This window comes from Kwoniella bestiolae, chromosome 6 (assembly GCF_000512585.2).
Source record: "Kwoniella bestiolae CBS 10118 chromosome 6, complete sequence".
In the NCBI taxonomy this organism is placed as follows: Eukaryota; Fungi; Basidiomycota; class Tremellomycetes; order Tremellales; family Cryptococcaceae; genus Kwoniella; species Kwoniella bestiolae.
In genome coordinates, this window is record NC_089246.1 from 148,359 (window position 1) to 164,251 (window position 15,893).

The following is a 15,893-nucleotide window of genomic DNA, read 5'->3' on the forward strand; positions in this document are numbered from 1 at the left end:
GGTCATAAAGGTTCCTCTCCCTTCAGAATCGGCTGAAAGGATTGCATACGGTCACATCCTTTCCACATTAAAAAGGACCGCCTGAAAGCGAAAAAATCGGTCGCTCCTGACCTGCCCTATAAGAAGGGCAATGAATCGTTGACCGTCTATAGTTCATTTTCTTTTAGTTTATAGTAAAATACCGCATCTGCAGAGCTTGCAATACACTCCTTCAAACTCATTTGAAAGCTACGCTCGAAATTATACCGCACACTACAGTAATTTAGATCAAACAAGTATCCAGACAATATGATAGCCTCGCCCATTTTCGCCGTCTTAGTCGCCTCCATGGGTCTTATACCCTCCACTTCAGCAGTGAATGGGACCGTGAGGTTGATATTCCCGGAGAACACCTACAGCAGAATCGATATCAAGTCGATGTACAATATTCAAAATGGTGGAGTAAGGGAAATTCCCTTTACCGAAGCAGGGTCAGCTGGTGCAGTGGGCTTCTTCTGGGCGGGCCCAGTGTACGGGAACTCCAGCGACCGTCACTGCAACTCCGACTCGATCACAACAAATGAGGAAACAGTGTCTTCAACATCGACTGCTGCCTCCTCGCAAGAGACAGATAAGTGTAAGGGCCTACCTCATTCTTGGACTCGACTTGTGAGTTCGCGGTTTTACAAAGCTTTGATCCTGTCCCGTGCAAACGACTCTAGAAAGGACAGGGAGCGTGATCGCTGATTCCCTGCTCCGCTATCTCCGTAATAGTGCGCTCTTGACGTCGATGAACAATTCAATCACGACGTGGAATTTACTTTTCTACTTCAGGAAGACGGACTCAAGGGTCCCAAGAATTCCCATGTGAGGATTGAGTGTGCCAACACAGGATGCCACCTTCCTAACGGCGAGAGTTGCGAAGGAAAATATATCATGCCGAGGATTAATACTGTGAGCACTGAGAGCATATCTCTCCCCATGCTGTCTGATCTGACCTGGATCCGATGATAGACCGAGTTGAACAGTTAGCCGGCTTTGACTGGCATTTATGACAGTTTTGGATTGCTAGGCAGCGGCGCTATTCGCGGCGAGTGGCGGAATCGGGATAGTGGCCATCAGTGGAGACATAAGTATGGAGTATGTAGAGTAATTAAACAGTATGATGTATGAGACGGCTGTTCCTTCAAGCTCATTGTTGTTGGCGGGCGAATCGGTGCATCTTCAATACTGCACTCCACGAACTTCGCTTTGAAAGAAATTGTCCACTTGTCTGGCTTCAACAATCACCCTGATTCAAGCTTGACGCCTCACCGAGCGCTCTTGTGCCACATTGGGGGTAGTCAAAACGAAATGGCGTTGTGACATATCACATGACCCAGTTGACTACCCCAAGCTTACCAGCAAGTGAAGCGAAGGTACAGATTGACAGATGTTGGAGACATCACATCTCTCCAAACCTTGCGAGCGGTGAGAATGGATACAAAACCACGTATGACTGTTATTTTTCTTTCCGTGCAGTACACGAGGGTCTTCCCCCGGACCTCCGTAATCTACCCCGTATCCCTCATCTACCAATGAAGGGTTCTCGGAAATGGAGTACCCTATCATTGGGTCGAAAGGAATGCGTCAAATTGACTAAACCCCTGAGGCTATCAAAGAAAGGGAGGGCGACCTCAATCCCCCCTTGCCATTACAGTACAAGGAAGGAGCTGGTTAACATCATGCCAACACGATATGCACTGCACAATAGACAAGCCCTATAATTTCAAGGGGATACTGTTGTTATTTCCCCCGAGTTGTTCTCCCACTCGACAATCATATATAAGTTTCGTTCTTTCTCCATACGACATCTTCAAGTACGATACAAATGTGCTCATTCACCAACTTCTCATCTTTACTAGCCTGCATGGCCATCCTCCCCTACGCGCTGGCGGTGAAGGGAACCGTCAAGGTGAATTTCCCATCAGACTCAATCTCTCAACTTGTCGATGACGCCTCGGCCCAACCACAAGTTGGTGAATCACGAGAATTCAAGTTCGACGAAGTCAGTCAAGTATGGAATTTCTATTGGAAAGGACCTCCTGTCAATTACCTCGGTGCCTCTACCCCCAGCGTATCAAGCAGCGCAGTACGATCTTCTTCTTCTTCTGCCAGGTCTCCTGAGGAGACTGGTCTGGCGGGAAATAGTCAGATCCCATGGATGCAAACTGTGAGTATGCGATTGCCCTCGACGGCATAGATCTCGGTACGGCAAGAAAAGCACTGTATGATTACTGTATCATCCGGTCTCTGTCTGCCTGAGTATGAGTTAACGAATGACGAGTGAATTTTGGATAGTGTCATGTTTCCGTTGATGATCAATTCGACCACGATGTCGAATTTACCCTCCGATTGCAACAAGCTGGATTCGAGGGTCCGAAAGATCAACATGCCACTATCAAGTGCGATCAGGCGATATGTCTTCTTCCCGAGGGAGTGGAATGCGAAGATCCATATGCGATTCCATATGTTGATTCTGTAAGTTGTAAAAGGTCTTTTCCCTTTCCTATCTTGCGAGGGCTCATCACTGACCATGAATGCGTTTAAAACCCTCCTAGTCGGTCTAACCCTACCACGCCTCGAAGGTACCCACTTTCACATCCCCCGAGCGCGAATTATGGAAAGGACCGCATGTCTTTGTATCTTAACAGATGAATTCGGCGGACGTGTGACCCACTATGTTGTGCATCGTGTGACCTCAGCCTACCATGTATCATCATGCATTTTCATATCACATCATGAAAGTGCATTGAGCTCTTGCAATCTGGTCACAATTATACAACGAGCTTTCTATACTCCTCTGATCGTTCCAATCCACTCAGTCTCGCAATAGCTCACCAAAAGTATGCTGATCCATCTAATGAGGTACTGAAAGCACGTCCCCAGTCATGTTAAGCACGTACATCCCTTTCCTACATCCCCCATGCGAATCACCATCGTCGTCGCACCCATCCTATTCATCTTCATCGATCTCGCCATCTTCCGTTCGAACAGTAAACCAATCGAGATCCCATCCGACTGCATGTACCGGCGACTCCGAAATCAGCGAACACCCCAAGGACGGTATCGTATCAGTAGATATGCTAGGGAATTATGACTCACAGAGAGTAGTGACCGTATGATTTATGTTTTCCAACGCTATTGGGAAATCACCTTCACCATGGTATGTATCGCCCACGGGGACTCGGACGATAAACGGTGTGGAAGCGTTGTTGGGAGGTGCGAATTGGATGAAGGAGCCACCGATTCTCTCAATACTGATACAATTTCACACACATCAGTGTAGCACTTGGTAGAGCAACTAGGTATATGGTGCAGACCATTCCAATTATCTGAGTGATGTCACTACTCACATAAAGCCAATAGAACGAAATAGCTAATACAAGCGCAAACAGGATCAATCACACAGACCATCGATTCAACTAGGAGAGCAAGATAACTCACACTGCTCAATTCCGGTATCGTGGCATCCTCCTCACCTCCGCTAAACATCCTCTCACACAACTTATATTCCTTCCTATTCACCTGGAAGCGTCCTCTCTTCCTCTTTTCTCCAACCTTCCCATCCACCAAAACTTCATCATCAAGCGGTTCGTTGTAGTCATTCACAGGTTTCCATCTTGTCGGCTCGGGAATATCAGACATGAAGGGAAGTAGCTTATCTATCAATTCATTGGGCAACTTCAACTCTCTTCCGAATATCCCTTGTATCTCCTTGTGCGTTTCCCACAAGGTCGACGAGTTGTCCACCGCTGTACTGCGCACGCACATCAGACGCATGAAGTCTAGCGCGGTGCATATCTGCGTGGAGGTGGATTGAGAGACGTTGAGGCGGACTGCGAAAGTTTTGGGACGGTGTGGTTCTATTGCGGGGGATGAGGTTGGTGGAAGGTCGGTGAGGAGCTGCAGAGCCATGAGATATTCGCCTGATCATGAATGACATTAGTATACATACCATAAACCAGGAGGTATAAAGTCCGAGAAATTTGGAGGGGACCTGTCCTGTCTTGAGGAATAGCGACTTACCCATGACCATCTGTATAGCGTAAGGATACTTCTTCTTCAATTCCGTTTCTGTTAGCGTAGCTTGCTCTAGAGCAAGAACTGAGGGCCAAAAATCACAAGTCAGTCCTTCTACTCATTGATCAAATAGAATTGGTAGAAAGCGACATTCACTATTTGTCAACTCGGATGGTCCATATCCGGTCCCTCGTTCATCTGAATCTAAGCACACAGCAGCAAAAGCAGCATCGAACGGACTATCTTTCTGTACTTCTTCCAACGGTTTGTTTAAGTGTATATGCATTTCTCTAGCGATATTCGTTGCCTCGTGCCATGGTACATCCTGCATCCGAGAGGAGCATTCGTCAATTCTTATGAACGCAATTGATAAGGGAAATCTTACTCACCAAGCTCATCTTGACCAATTCCTTCCCAGGTCCAGCAGCCCAAAACAGTCTCAATGTGATCTTCGCTTCTTCCACCATTAATCCCGCCAATTGTCTTATCCATTCAATTTCTCTGCCTACTTCCACCCCTCCTGCTTTGAAAGTTGATGGATCTAAGGAGTTGATACGGTCCAGAGCGTCTTGCAGCTCAACCGCGTAGATGTACATGTTGAAATCCGCTATCAGGGGACGTAAGACGGCATATGTGTGTTTGGAATCGTCGTCGAGAGGTTCCAACCCGCAGCTGGGGAGGATCGGGATGTTTGTGATACTATATATCACGGGTACATCAGTACCATGTCATGAGACCAGCTTGATGTGAGATGGCACAATGAGGAATGACTCAAGATGCTTACTTGAACTCGATTTCATCCTGTATACACTGACCCATCGCCATAGGCTGATTTCGTATCGTACTCATCTTTCCGTGCCAGTACTCGTGTATAGCTTCTATGGACGTCCTTACATGGCTCAATCGCTGCTGAGGAGCAGGCAGTCCAAGGAGTTCAGCAGCTGTAGGTGTACCGTCAGCTCCGACAATGACACAGGATATGAAAGAAACACCTTACCGCCTCTTTGCGCTAGCCATGAGAAGTCACTTGATGTCTGTCCGTGAGTAGGTATGGGCAATTTCGAGGCTTCGGGCCTCCCTAGATGCTTTGATCCGCTCTACATCACAGGTGAGCATCAGGCCGGAAGAAGGGAAATAACCACCCACTCACTGTTCTCAGCTCGTCTGCCCATTCGGGGAATGAGCCCACGGCTTTCACGTAGTCTGTCATGTCTATCTGGCAGTTAAGCGAGCAGTGTGAGCCCAGGTTGGCATTCGGTTTGCAGGTTGTAGAAGCGATAGGAAGAAGGGAGGATGGTATCGAGAGCACCTATCATCGCCCAGTACAATGTTGACTGAACTTGAGACTATTTCTGGAGGTGGAGGAAAAGATTAGGAACGTTTTCCGTCGGAAACGAAGCAGCGGAGCATTGGGAGCGAGGAGCATCACGCCGCTCGCTGTGAGAGATTAAGATCTTACCCTGTACCTCCATGAAGCCAGCAATTATAAACCATCACATCATACTGACCATACCAGTCGCCATCATCGTTCACTCTGACCGTGCGCATCTGCCGAGAATTATCATGAACAATTTTAACTCGAACGCGTTGTGCGCGTCCAGGAGGTCTAAGATTACCTCCTTTCCTTCTGTTAGCATGTGTAACGCACACTGGGATCGAAAGTCCCCCCACTCAATGCAAGATGATTCATCATGCATACTCGAGGGTCCTTTCGTAGTGATGATCAATGATCGGAATGCCATGCTCCGATGAGGCAGTATGTCTGACGAAATCCAGAGTATGAAGTGGGGGAACTCGACTTACCGCTCAGGGCCATCAACACCACACAATACACGCATCAGAGTAAACAAACACGACACGGTATGGTACAGACAAGGAAGAGGAAAAGGAAAGATCAACCACTGAAATGATGCTCTCTTTTCTTTTCTCTCTGCTCTCCGTTGTTAAGCTGATATCGACATCTCGACAAAATGAATTTATCGAATTGTCTTCTGATCATGGACGGCGAAGTATCCGCTCGCTCGAGCACACCATCTCACCAAGAAGGACCACCTGCTGGCGTCATCATAGAGCGATCAGTCAAGTCAACCAAAACGGGAGAAAAATGGACATTCACTTTCAGCCAACAGATTGGAGGTTTTGGAAAGGAAGAAAATCCAATCGGAGATTCTATTCAGATCGGGTATTTGGTGCGATACTCTGACAAGAGTGAGTGCTGTTTGATCGCAAATCGGGAGTGTCGAAAAATGACTATGCTGATAAATCAGTTATGACGCAGACAATTTCAAAGTACCCAAGGAAGGTATCGATTACACCCAATTCTTTGCTCCCCTCAAGTTATGGTCATTGCATCGTTCTTCTGTGAGTGTCCTATACCCTGATGGTACAATTCTGACCAGGCTTTCCACGTCATTCAGTTCACAGCCTGGGCGAATGGTCGATCTGAGAGGCAAGTGAAAAATGTGACCAAACTCATAAGGAAGCTACAAGTCAAGAGGGAAGATCTCCTGGGTTGCGAGGAGGCGGAGCACGAGTTCACGCATATGTTGACTCATGAGTTCAATGTTGAGGTGAGCAGTCATCTCATCACTCGTGTTGGTGCTTATTCCTTCTTGGAGCAGATGCGTCTGTGGTGCCGTCCAAATCCCGATCTTCCTTTTCCCAAGAGAGAAGGTAATACTTTTGGTTATAGTTGGACAGCGTGGAAAACAGGTCAGTCAATTCCTAGCTCACCGTTGTCATAATCTCAGTCGCTCAACTGATACATTTCAACAGCTGCCATTTATGCTGGCGCTAAAAAAACCAACCTTTACACTCAATCATCTCGCTGGCCTTATCACCGACGCATTAGAATACCACTGTGATCTATTGAAGAGGTATCAATCTGATGATCAAGCTTTCACTGCCGACCTCGAGGATCTCAATCAAAAGCAGTGGGTGAAACATGCTATCTTGAAACTCCTGCCTGAGCATGTATCTCCTTATCTTAGCGACTAGAAATGCTGGGCGCTAACTTGAGTCCTTTCCTCAGGTGGGAACAATTGAATCATTCACCACTGGATCTGTCAAACGTGGAAGTTCGATCGCGGATTGCAGCCAGGATGGTGGATCTTTTGCAATCTGTTATCACCTGTCAATCAGGGCTCAAGTGCATCGAACGATTGAGAGAGCTGGGTATGCTCGAAGGAGGAAAATTTGCTGCTATTCAAGCTCAAAATCCTGGTCCCATACGAGAAGAATACAGTACTCTCCATACATATGTAGAGTCCCTGCAGGTGAAAAAGCAGTCAGAGCTGCAAATCTGTTTAGGTGATTATGGGGTACGAAAAGGTGAAAGGCTTTTCTTCCAATGTGCCGTAAGTCGACCTATATCACCAATGAGCCAGCGTCGCCCACTGTTACTATCGAGGCTGACTTCTTGCTTCTGCCAGAAAAGGATACCTTACGACGTAACCGACTTCGAAGATGGGTTTGGGGGTCCATGCTCTGGTCACGGTATGAGACTCCGATGTCTCAACTCGCTGGCCAACGAGTATTATCTGGAGAGTGCTGTGGCGCAAATGAGTGCAATGCGATTCGGATCCATGGGAGAGGAACACGATAAATTAGGTCATTTCCGTAGGTCCCATCCATCAGATACTGAATCAGCAGTGGTACCATCACATGTCGTCTCCTGTAGTTCTCGCCTATGAACAGATCCTCAAAAATGATCCCTCGGAGGGCACAGGATTGTCTCCTCACATACAGAAGTCGATCGGTGAGTTGTCCTGACATTTCTTGTTCGGTTTCCTGCATGCTGATGTACTTGTCTCGTAACAGGCGAGATGGCTATGAGCTACGAGATTGATCAAGTAGTCCACTCACTGTTCAAGTCGAAAGGACAGTACTGCCCGGATGATCGCCCAATCGTTCCACACCCTTCGCAAAATATATCGATTCATCTCAGCAAGCTCGACAGTATGCTCAAACAAGCAATGTATATTTTCTCGAAAGTGCCTGCTGCTGCCGCTACTATCGACGATGGCGTCATTGCCTCTGATGGAAACAAGTTGGAAGGTTTATGGAAATTCTGGAGTCAAACTTGCTCGGATCTTTACGGACAGTCTTTCAATCAATACTTCGGATTGGAAGAGTTGCTTTCACCTGCTCCACCATGCTGGTCTCAACCACCCGAACCCCCATCACAAGGAAACACCTCTAACAATGCCATCGAAGCATTTTCGACCGCGTTGAATCTGACAATCGCCCAATCAGGCCATGCTTATCGTCAATCCCAAGAGGTTACGGAGAGCCAGCAAGTCAAAGTCAAAACCCGCGGCAATCCTCCCTTCCCGCTCGAAGCCAACCTTCCCAGGAGTATCATTAGGGATCAGTCTTTCGAGGAAAGCAGAAACGAACCAATCTTCCAAGTGAGGAACGCTCAATTGAAATTGGTCAAGAAACTTTTCAGTAGACCAGAGGATGGCGAAGGATATGGTCAAGTACAATGGAAGGACTTATACAATGTGAGTGATCCTCCATCGAACGACTTGAAGCTCGAGTACTGAATGTGGTATCTTCTCGCACTAGTTGATGAACCGTATTGGATTCAGGTGAGTAAACATTTACAACTCCACTTCACCGACACCTAGACTGTACATCTAATGGCGTGGTTTAGGATGCTCATCTGACGAAAATATATGTAGGATTGAGAATGTCGGTGGATCCATCATCCGCTTTATCCCTCCAAACGAGGCAGGTATACCATTCAACGAACATCGACCTCACCCTGAGACTTCAATGCCTGCTATCAAGTACAGAGCGTTCGGTCAACGGCTCAGGGAGAGATGTGAGTGTCTTTCTCCCTTAACTCGGCCTGGGATCAACGACTGATAGTTGATGTGCTCGCTTAGATGGGTGGGATGAGACTTGGTTTGCAAGGACTATCAATGCAGAATGATTTGACAAACGTTGATGTATATATATATATATATAGCTATGAGAAGGCAAAGTGCGAAGGTTATATATCCATAGCTGAGCTGTCATACTCTTTTGAACGACGAATGCACATAAATATCAGAAGTTGGACGGATTAGTATGAGGTACTGCACCTTCAAGACGTAAGCTATGGGACATCTGGGATCAACGCTATAATGGCCTCTACGGTACTTCATTGAACAAGCTCTTCAACCTTATTGGGTCCTCTGTTCCTCTCGAGCCAGCTTGGTCTCCCCAATTGCCGAATGGACACATCGATCATATAAATCCTCATACGCGCTCTTATGCTCAGTCTGGTCATTCCTACGCCCGGTCCCAAACCTTTGAGCTGCCTTTAGAGAGGGTTAAGACCAGGGCTACTGCCCATCCATCCACCGAGGGCGAAGCAAGCCTCGACGTGGAAGAAACTTCGTCTCGTGATGGAGGAAAGTACACCTTCAAGGTGAACAGCAAGCAGATAAAGTTTGCGAGGAGATTATTCAGTAAGTCAGGTGATGAGGAGGCAAGGACACATGCGCTGGACCGATATTGTTCAGGTGAGTTTGTGTGCCTTTGAGGTGTCCTAGCTTGTTCGTGCGGGTGTACACTGAAGGAACCCATTTACAGCTCATGAAACGTATCGGCTTTAAGTGAGCCATTTTCATCAGACTTTCCACGTCATCGATTCACTGACGTGCGCTGTAGAGTACATAACATTGGAGGGACAATCGTATGTTTCGAGCCACCCAATCAAGCTGGACCCCCTTTCAACGATCACAGTCCCCATCCTGAAGTCATTGTAGGCAGTGATCGATACAGGTCGCTTGGCAGGAGACTGACTAAACTATGTATGTTTATTCCCCTTTTCCTTCCGGTGTATGGTGGTTTGGAGGATAGGCAGTATACTGACCCAATTGTTGCGATGCTAGACGGATGGGATATCACTTGGTTCGAAAGGGGACCGCAATCTGGGGAGGGGGTTGAGAACGAGCAAAGAGTTTGCGTCTCTACATCTACATCCGGGGGTGCTTCCTCGTCACTGAAATTCCGACAGCCATCACAATATATACATTGAACTAATCATACTAGACTTACGCGATGCTGATACTATCTATACTATACCTTCATGTTATACCCCTATGCATGTATATACAAATCTGGATTACTCGTAGTTGGCAGGATGAATGAGATTAAGCTTAAGTTGCAGTCGCTTCTACCCTGAACCGGTCCATCTTAAGTGTCTCGATCAGAGATAACCTCTTCATCATCGTTGATCACATCTCAACCTCATTTTAGACGTATCATCATTCCTTGAGCTGAGCGCAGACCACCATGTCTGTCTCGTCGCCCACCCAGCTACCTGAGCGAGCCTCAACTCTGGTCATAGGTGGTGGACCCGCTGGATTGGTCTCTCTGAAGTATACCGTCGAATATGGTGAACGATGGGCGGAAGGTGAAGAGCCTGTGCTGGTGGAAATGGAATCTGAGATCGGAGGTACTTTCAGGTAAGCACATTATCTCTCACTCGTACTTTCGCGACTGCAAGCTGATTGAGATCCCGTCTTGACTCGTACATGATGTTTAGATGGAGAGGGTACGAGAATGCAGAATTGGTCAGTAGCAAGCAATTGACGTGTTTCTCCGATTTCCGGTGAGTCGCTACCAACTGTACACTTCTGCTTCTCCCCTTATGTCATACCATCGCCCCTGCTGATACATCGTATAAAATCAGATACCCCCTCTCAGCACCCGATCATCCCTCTCTACCAAACTTTGTCTCCTACCTCCATTCCTACACCTCGCATTTCGGCATCACACCCTACATCCACACCTCCACCAAACTCATCTCGCTCAGCAAGGTCCCCTCCCCTTCAGACGAATACAAGCACCTCGCCCGCCTCCAGCGGCTCGATCCGGACAAGAAGCCAATCGGCGAACCCATATCGATCCTTGCCAAACGAGTCATCATCACTACGGGTCTACACGTCATACCCAACATCCCCATTATCCCAGGGCTCAACTCTAATCCCATACCTCCCAACGCACCAGAATGGATCCATTCTTCATCGTACACCTCTCGTTCGCAGCTGAGAGATAAAGAGGTGTTAATTCTGGGAGCGGGTGAGACAGGAATGGACCTAGCCTACGAATCTATCATGTCCACTTCCAAGAAAGTGTGGCTGGGCGTCCGAACGGGATTCCTATCCTTCCCCAAAGTGCTCAACAACTTCAAAGTACTGGGAATGACGTTTGATGGAAACCTGCCGATAGACGGGTTAATCACAAATCTGTTCGAAGATGTCTATGTGCACAGATGGATTGCTCAAAGTCATTTGAGATGGTTCATCTCTGATTTCGTCATCAGGCGAGTCATGTGGGTATTGACAGGTACAAAGGCAGGATGTAATCAGTGGTGTGGGGAACTACCACCCGAACGTCAAGGACGAGCATATGTCTTCCTCAATAAATCCGCCAAGGCCATTAGGTTTATAAATCAACCGTATTATAAGTTATCGTGGCTACATAAACAACTTGCTCATTATATCGATCCGCCCCTTCCTGACGATATCAAGGATAGGAAGATCGATATCGTCCCGTTTCCCAAGGGTTTTAATGAAGATGGAACAGCGATGTTTGGGGAACCACCGAAACATCGTGAGAAGGAGACTGCGTGGAAGAGGGGGGACTGCAAACCTGATTTGGTGGTGCTTTGTACGGGGTATAGACAGGATTGGAGTTGGTTGGGAAAGGGATATCCCAGAGGACCGGAGGAGTGTGAGATCAGAGGAGTGGCTAGTGAGAAGGATCTGTCGGTTGGGTTCGTAGGGTTTGTGAGGCCTGGTGTGGGTGAGTGAATCAGTGTCTTTAGGATTCCTCTCATCGTTCCCCTTCAAACTCCGAGATGGGAAATGGGAGATGGGGGTGATTGGCTCACCCACTGTTCCCTCATACTGCAGGCGCAATCCCACCCATAGCAGAAATGCAAACCCAGCTCTTCCTCCTACTTTCCCAAAACCGCATTCCCATACCCAAATCACCAGAGACATACCACCTCCTTCACTCCCCCACCTCGCGTATCCGATATGGCGTAGATCATTCCACGTACATGTCAACGCTCGCCAAGGATATAGGCAGTTCACCTGGGTTGTTTGAGTTGTGGTGGGAGTATGGGTGGTTCGTCTTGTTTGTTTATTGGTGAGTTGGACTTATCTTTGTCTTACACCATATGATTATTGACTGGCGAGGTGTCTGTACATGACTGACCGTATTCGTGATATAGCTTTGGCGCAGCATTCCCGACCTTCTACCGACTCACTGGACCGTACAGATCCCCCAAGGCCCAGGGGATAGTCGAAACGGAATTATGGGAGACTATACGACGTAGAGGGGTGTTGGGTAATATCTTCATGGGGGTTATACCGATGGTGAGTCGTCTGTGACTCGCACTTGCTACAAATATAGACCTTTTGCGAGTCTCTGCGACGAGGGCTGAACTGATATATTCTCGCCAGACATTCTACGCCCTCATCAATATCACTGCGTTCATTATCGAGAAGACTTGGTCTCTCGCCGCTCCGTTATTTGGATTACCTCCCCCTCCGGACAACATCATGGAATACACCTCGAACAGACAGCTCAAGGTCAAATCGATGTAAGATGTTCCTGTTGGAGCATGATGAATCGGATAATCCTGCATCCAGCATCAATATGAATACAAAAGTATGACTATGTTGATATAGATTTCAGATAGGTCATATTCAAGCAACGGAAAACAGATTAGATTATACAGCTATAAACAGGACACTTGTATATGTAACGCCGCTACGGGTAGGATATCGTGTATGAACAAAATGATAACAAGATTGTTCCGGATCTAAAATCTCTCAGCTTCTTCACTGTCCTACTTCGAGCTGGTGCAAGAGAGGATCTCTATGATGCTTCCCCCTTAGTTCCATCTCATCACGTAACCACAGCAGCAACTCAACCAGTCAATCACAACCTCCCCAACCTAAGTGAAACATGGTCCGCCAACCCTTCATCCTCCCTCTTGACCCTCCTTGAATCCTCGACGTCCTCATCATCAGCCTCATCCCCACTATCCTCCTCATCTCCATCTCCAAACTCATCTTCATCATCCTCATCATCGTCCATATCCATACCCATAGCCATCTTCATCTTCGTCTGTTCCCTCTTCGCAGCTACCACCGAAGAAGTTGAGAATGCCCTTCTCTTGCCTTTGCCCTTGGATGAGAGGGATCCGACGGCGCTGGGTGGAGGGGGTTTATGGCGTTCGCCTCCTCCTCGCTCGGTAGGTTCTGTGGGTTTCACCCATCGTTTCCACCATCTACCCGCTAGGAGCTTGATCTCGTTATCCAGCGAGAGATACTCGATATTGCGTATGACGCCTTGCCATGTCACGAGCCCTTTGGAGAGACAGTGGTTGAAGTGGTCTGCGTCGTGCCTTTGGAGAACCATTGGATGTATCAGCACAATCGGACCAGAGATTACGACTGCTTATTTCCGTTCAAAACGATGCTAGGCGGAACCTCGAAGACTGATCATCAAGTTGTTGCGTAGGATATGGACAAAACTCACCAGTACAGCCAATGCAATATCACTCCGAAACTAGCAGGATCAGGCAGCGGTACATACAGAGCCTTGGGTCTATCCGATTTGGTAGGTAACACTTTGGCGCCTCTTATAACGGGTGATTGGAAAATCAGTCTCCCCTCCTGATCTCTCGGAGGTGGGTTGGGCAGATGTGCTGCTTGAGAATTGAGGAGTGTGCGGAATAAGACGGATTGGGTGGTGAGGTAATCTTTGTGTAAGGGGAAGACGAGGCATTGCTATATGTACCGGTCGAGATCAGCTTCGATTCAAGTGCAAGCTGGTCCGAGGATGTATGATGGTAAATAAGTTAGGACAATGTAGCTTGTACCCACCTCAAGCTGATTCCCTCCAGGCAAACTACCCCTACGACTCCCCGTTATATTCCTATTCCCCTCCATCGTCGTCACACTACTGGACAATACATCAGGCTTCACGTTTCCGTCTCTCTCTGATGCGCCATCAGCCTGAGCAGCAGCCTGAATGGACGCAGCGGTAGGAGTAGCTGGACCGAAGAATGAGTCCCCCGGTTGAGCATGTAGGAGAGGACCACCGTTGTTTGCTGTTTGCGGGACGTGCGGCTGTGTGGAGAGACGTTGGTGGAGTGGTGGGATTGCTGTGCGTGGGGTGGAGGCGATGGCTGGTGATCTCGAGGCTCGCTTGATTGGAACGACTAGTAGAACAGGCATCAGCACAGAGATAGAGACGGATGACCGAGGGGTGGGTGTGGTATTCCAGCGGAACTCACTTATATGACAATCGGCCGAATGAGGTGCATACCAATATTTACTAGCTAGCTGGACCAGCTTCTTCAATACGAAATCCTTTGGGATCTCATCCAAGCTCACTTGATATGGATTCTGCTTCGCTTTATTGTGCTGTTGCTGTTGCGGTGTCAATGGGATAGATGCCGAGAGGGGTACGGCGGGTGCAGATTGATGCCATCTCTGGGCTCCTGGGTGAGCAGCGCCCGAGCCAGAGCCAGTACCGGGCGGTGGCGAGAGGGGAGCAGAGATCAGAGGGATTGGAGAGGGATAGGGAGGATGTTTGGACGAGGAAGAAGAGTACTGAGGGGTGAGTAGACCCCTTGTGGTGCCTACGCCCGATCCGCCTGCTGAGCTTGTTCGAACCATTCTGGGCGATGGGAAGGACGGTCTCACTCCTCGACGTTGGGACATTGACATTGATCCTGGAGAGGAACCGATGCGGCCTGAATGGATTGATTGGGATGCCTGAGGGGTAGATAGGATATCATCGTGATCGTGATCTATCGGTTCGTCTTTCACTTGTAGGAGTGGTGAGACGGGGACAGGTGTACGTGGTTCATCTTTCACCGTGGGCATCTTGGGCGATGGTGGGATCAGTTTGGCAGTCTGTGGGACGATATATGGTGAGTGGTGTACGCGCCGTGCTGAGCGAAGAGATGAGGTTGATGATGAGGAGGAGGTTGAAGATGTGAGACGAAGAGGGACTGGTCGGTTATTGTGGGACGTGGTGGATGATATAGGCAGTGAGTGTGATTGGGTGGTGAAGTGATTTTGTGTGTTAGTGATGGGCGGCAAGGATGATGTGTAGAGTGCGTGTTGAGTATGACTGTTATTATTGTTGTTGTGTGTATATGATAGTGAAGAAGCAAGTGAGAATGTGGGTTGATTGTCCGTTTGATTGGTATCGGAAGGGAGAGTGGGTATTATACTTGTATTCACACTATGTACATGATGATAAGGATGAGATATAGTTGAGGATAAGGATGAGGTTGAGGATGATGGTCTTATTCCATGTCCAGATGAAAAAGAGTCCTGGTTCTGGCGAATGAACAGGTTGTCATTGTGGGTTGGATCCAAATCGAGATCATCAGCACCTCCATCTAGATCGTCGACTTGCATTTCCACGTCCATGTCTAAAATTTCATCTTCATTCCCATCTTCATCTCCCTGCCCTTGTCCCTTCCCTTCCCTATCCTCATGTCCACTTTCACTTCCATGTACGTATCCTGATAATCTTCCATGGTTGTGGTTTTTGTTTTTGTTTTTGTTTTTGTTTTCATCAACAACGTCAATCATCTTGAACCGGTTCGAACAATAGAGGAAATGATGGGAAACCACGTGTCAAAGGGTCCAAAGTGATCAGGTACTACCCATAAATCTCCGATCAAAGTCAATTTGTTAATCTAATGTTCGGCAAGGGTCGGATACCACGTAAAACCTTAAAGAGAACAATAAGATCTTTTGGTCTTTCGTCAAGAGGCGACGTAATAACGATGATGTTAGCCTTTTGTTCCTTTCGTT

The 15,893-nt window shown here is 47.8% G+C and overlaps 6 protein-coding genes across 6 annotated transcripts; 4 read left to right on the forward strand and 2 right to left on the reverse strand.

Annotated features, from left to right (window-relative positions):
• Positions 1–288: 288 nt before the first annotated feature.
• I302_107266 (uncharacterized protein) lies at positions 289–1,011 on the forward strand (the record flags this gene model as incomplete). The annotated part of the gene is made up of 3 exons (XM_019193605.1): positions 289–648; positions 754–933; positions 994–1,011. The coding sequence occupies 3 exons, from the start codon at positions 289–291 to the stop codon at positions 1,009–1,011; spliced, it is 558 nt and encodes a 185-aa protein (XP_019045082.1).
• Positions 1,012–1,849: 838 nt separating this feature from the next.
• I302_107267 (uncharacterized protein) lies at positions 1,850–2,693 on the forward strand (the record flags this gene model as incomplete). Its single annotated transcript, XM_065870425.1, has 3 exons — positions 1,850–2,191; positions 2,320–2,499; positions 2,673–2,693. 3 exons carry the CDS (start codon positions 1,850–1,852, stop codon positions 2,691–2,693), a joined length of 543 nt encoding a protein of 180 aa, XP_065726497.1.
• Positions 2,694–2,974: 281 nt separating this feature from the next.
• On the reverse strand, positions 2,975–5,251 carry I302_107268 (uncharacterized protein; the record flags this gene model as incomplete). The annotated part of the gene is made up of 10 exons (XM_019193603.1): positions 2,975–3,039; positions 3,124–3,278; positions 3,375–3,397; positions 3,466–3,947; positions 4,048–4,125; positions 4,198–4,366; positions 4,431–4,740; positions 4,826–4,982; positions 5,039–5,138; positions 5,192–5,251. 10 exons carry the CDS (start codon positions 5,249–5,251, stop codon positions 2,975–2,977), a joined length of 1,599 nt encoding a protein of 532 aa, XP_019045080.1.
• A 760-nt stretch (positions 5,252–6,011) lies between these two features.
• I302_107269 (uncharacterized protein) lies at positions 6,012–8,980 on the forward strand (the record flags this gene model as incomplete). The annotated part of the gene is made up of 12 exons (XM_065870426.1): positions 6,012–6,249; positions 6,320–6,402; positions 6,459–6,611; positions 6,742–6,753; positions 6,817–6,974; positions 7,073–7,397; positions 7,473–7,659; positions 7,721–7,798; positions 7,861–8,546; positions 8,611–8,633; positions 8,727–8,869; positions 8,934–8,980. The coding sequence occupies 12 exons, from the start codon at positions 6,012–6,014 to the stop codon at positions 8,978–8,980; spliced, it is 2,133 nt and encodes a 710-aa protein (XP_065726498.1).
• A 1,349-nt stretch (positions 8,981–10,329) lies between these two features.
• I302_107270 (uncharacterized protein) lies at positions 10,330–12,653 on the forward strand (the record flags this gene model as incomplete). The annotated part of the gene is made up of 6 exons (XM_019193601.1): positions 10,330–10,502; positions 10,583–10,648; positions 10,730–11,844; positions 11,955–12,192; positions 12,278–12,422; positions 12,510–12,653. The coding sequence occupies 6 exons, from the start codon at positions 10,330–10,332 to the stop codon at positions 12,651–12,653; spliced, it is 1,881 nt and encodes a 626-aa protein (XP_019045078.1).
• A 337-nt stretch (positions 12,654–12,990) lies between these two features.
• On the reverse strand, positions 12,991–14,948 carry I302_107271 (uncharacterized protein; the record flags this gene model as incomplete). Its single annotated transcript, XM_019193600.1, has 4 exons — positions 12,991–13,459; positions 13,594–13,844; positions 13,941–14,278; positions 14,354–14,948. 4 exons carry the CDS (start codon positions 14,946–14,948, stop codon positions 12,991–12,993), a joined length of 1,653 nt encoding a protein of 550 aa, XP_019045077.1.
• Between the last annotated feature and the right edge of the window lie 945 nt (positions 14,949–15,893).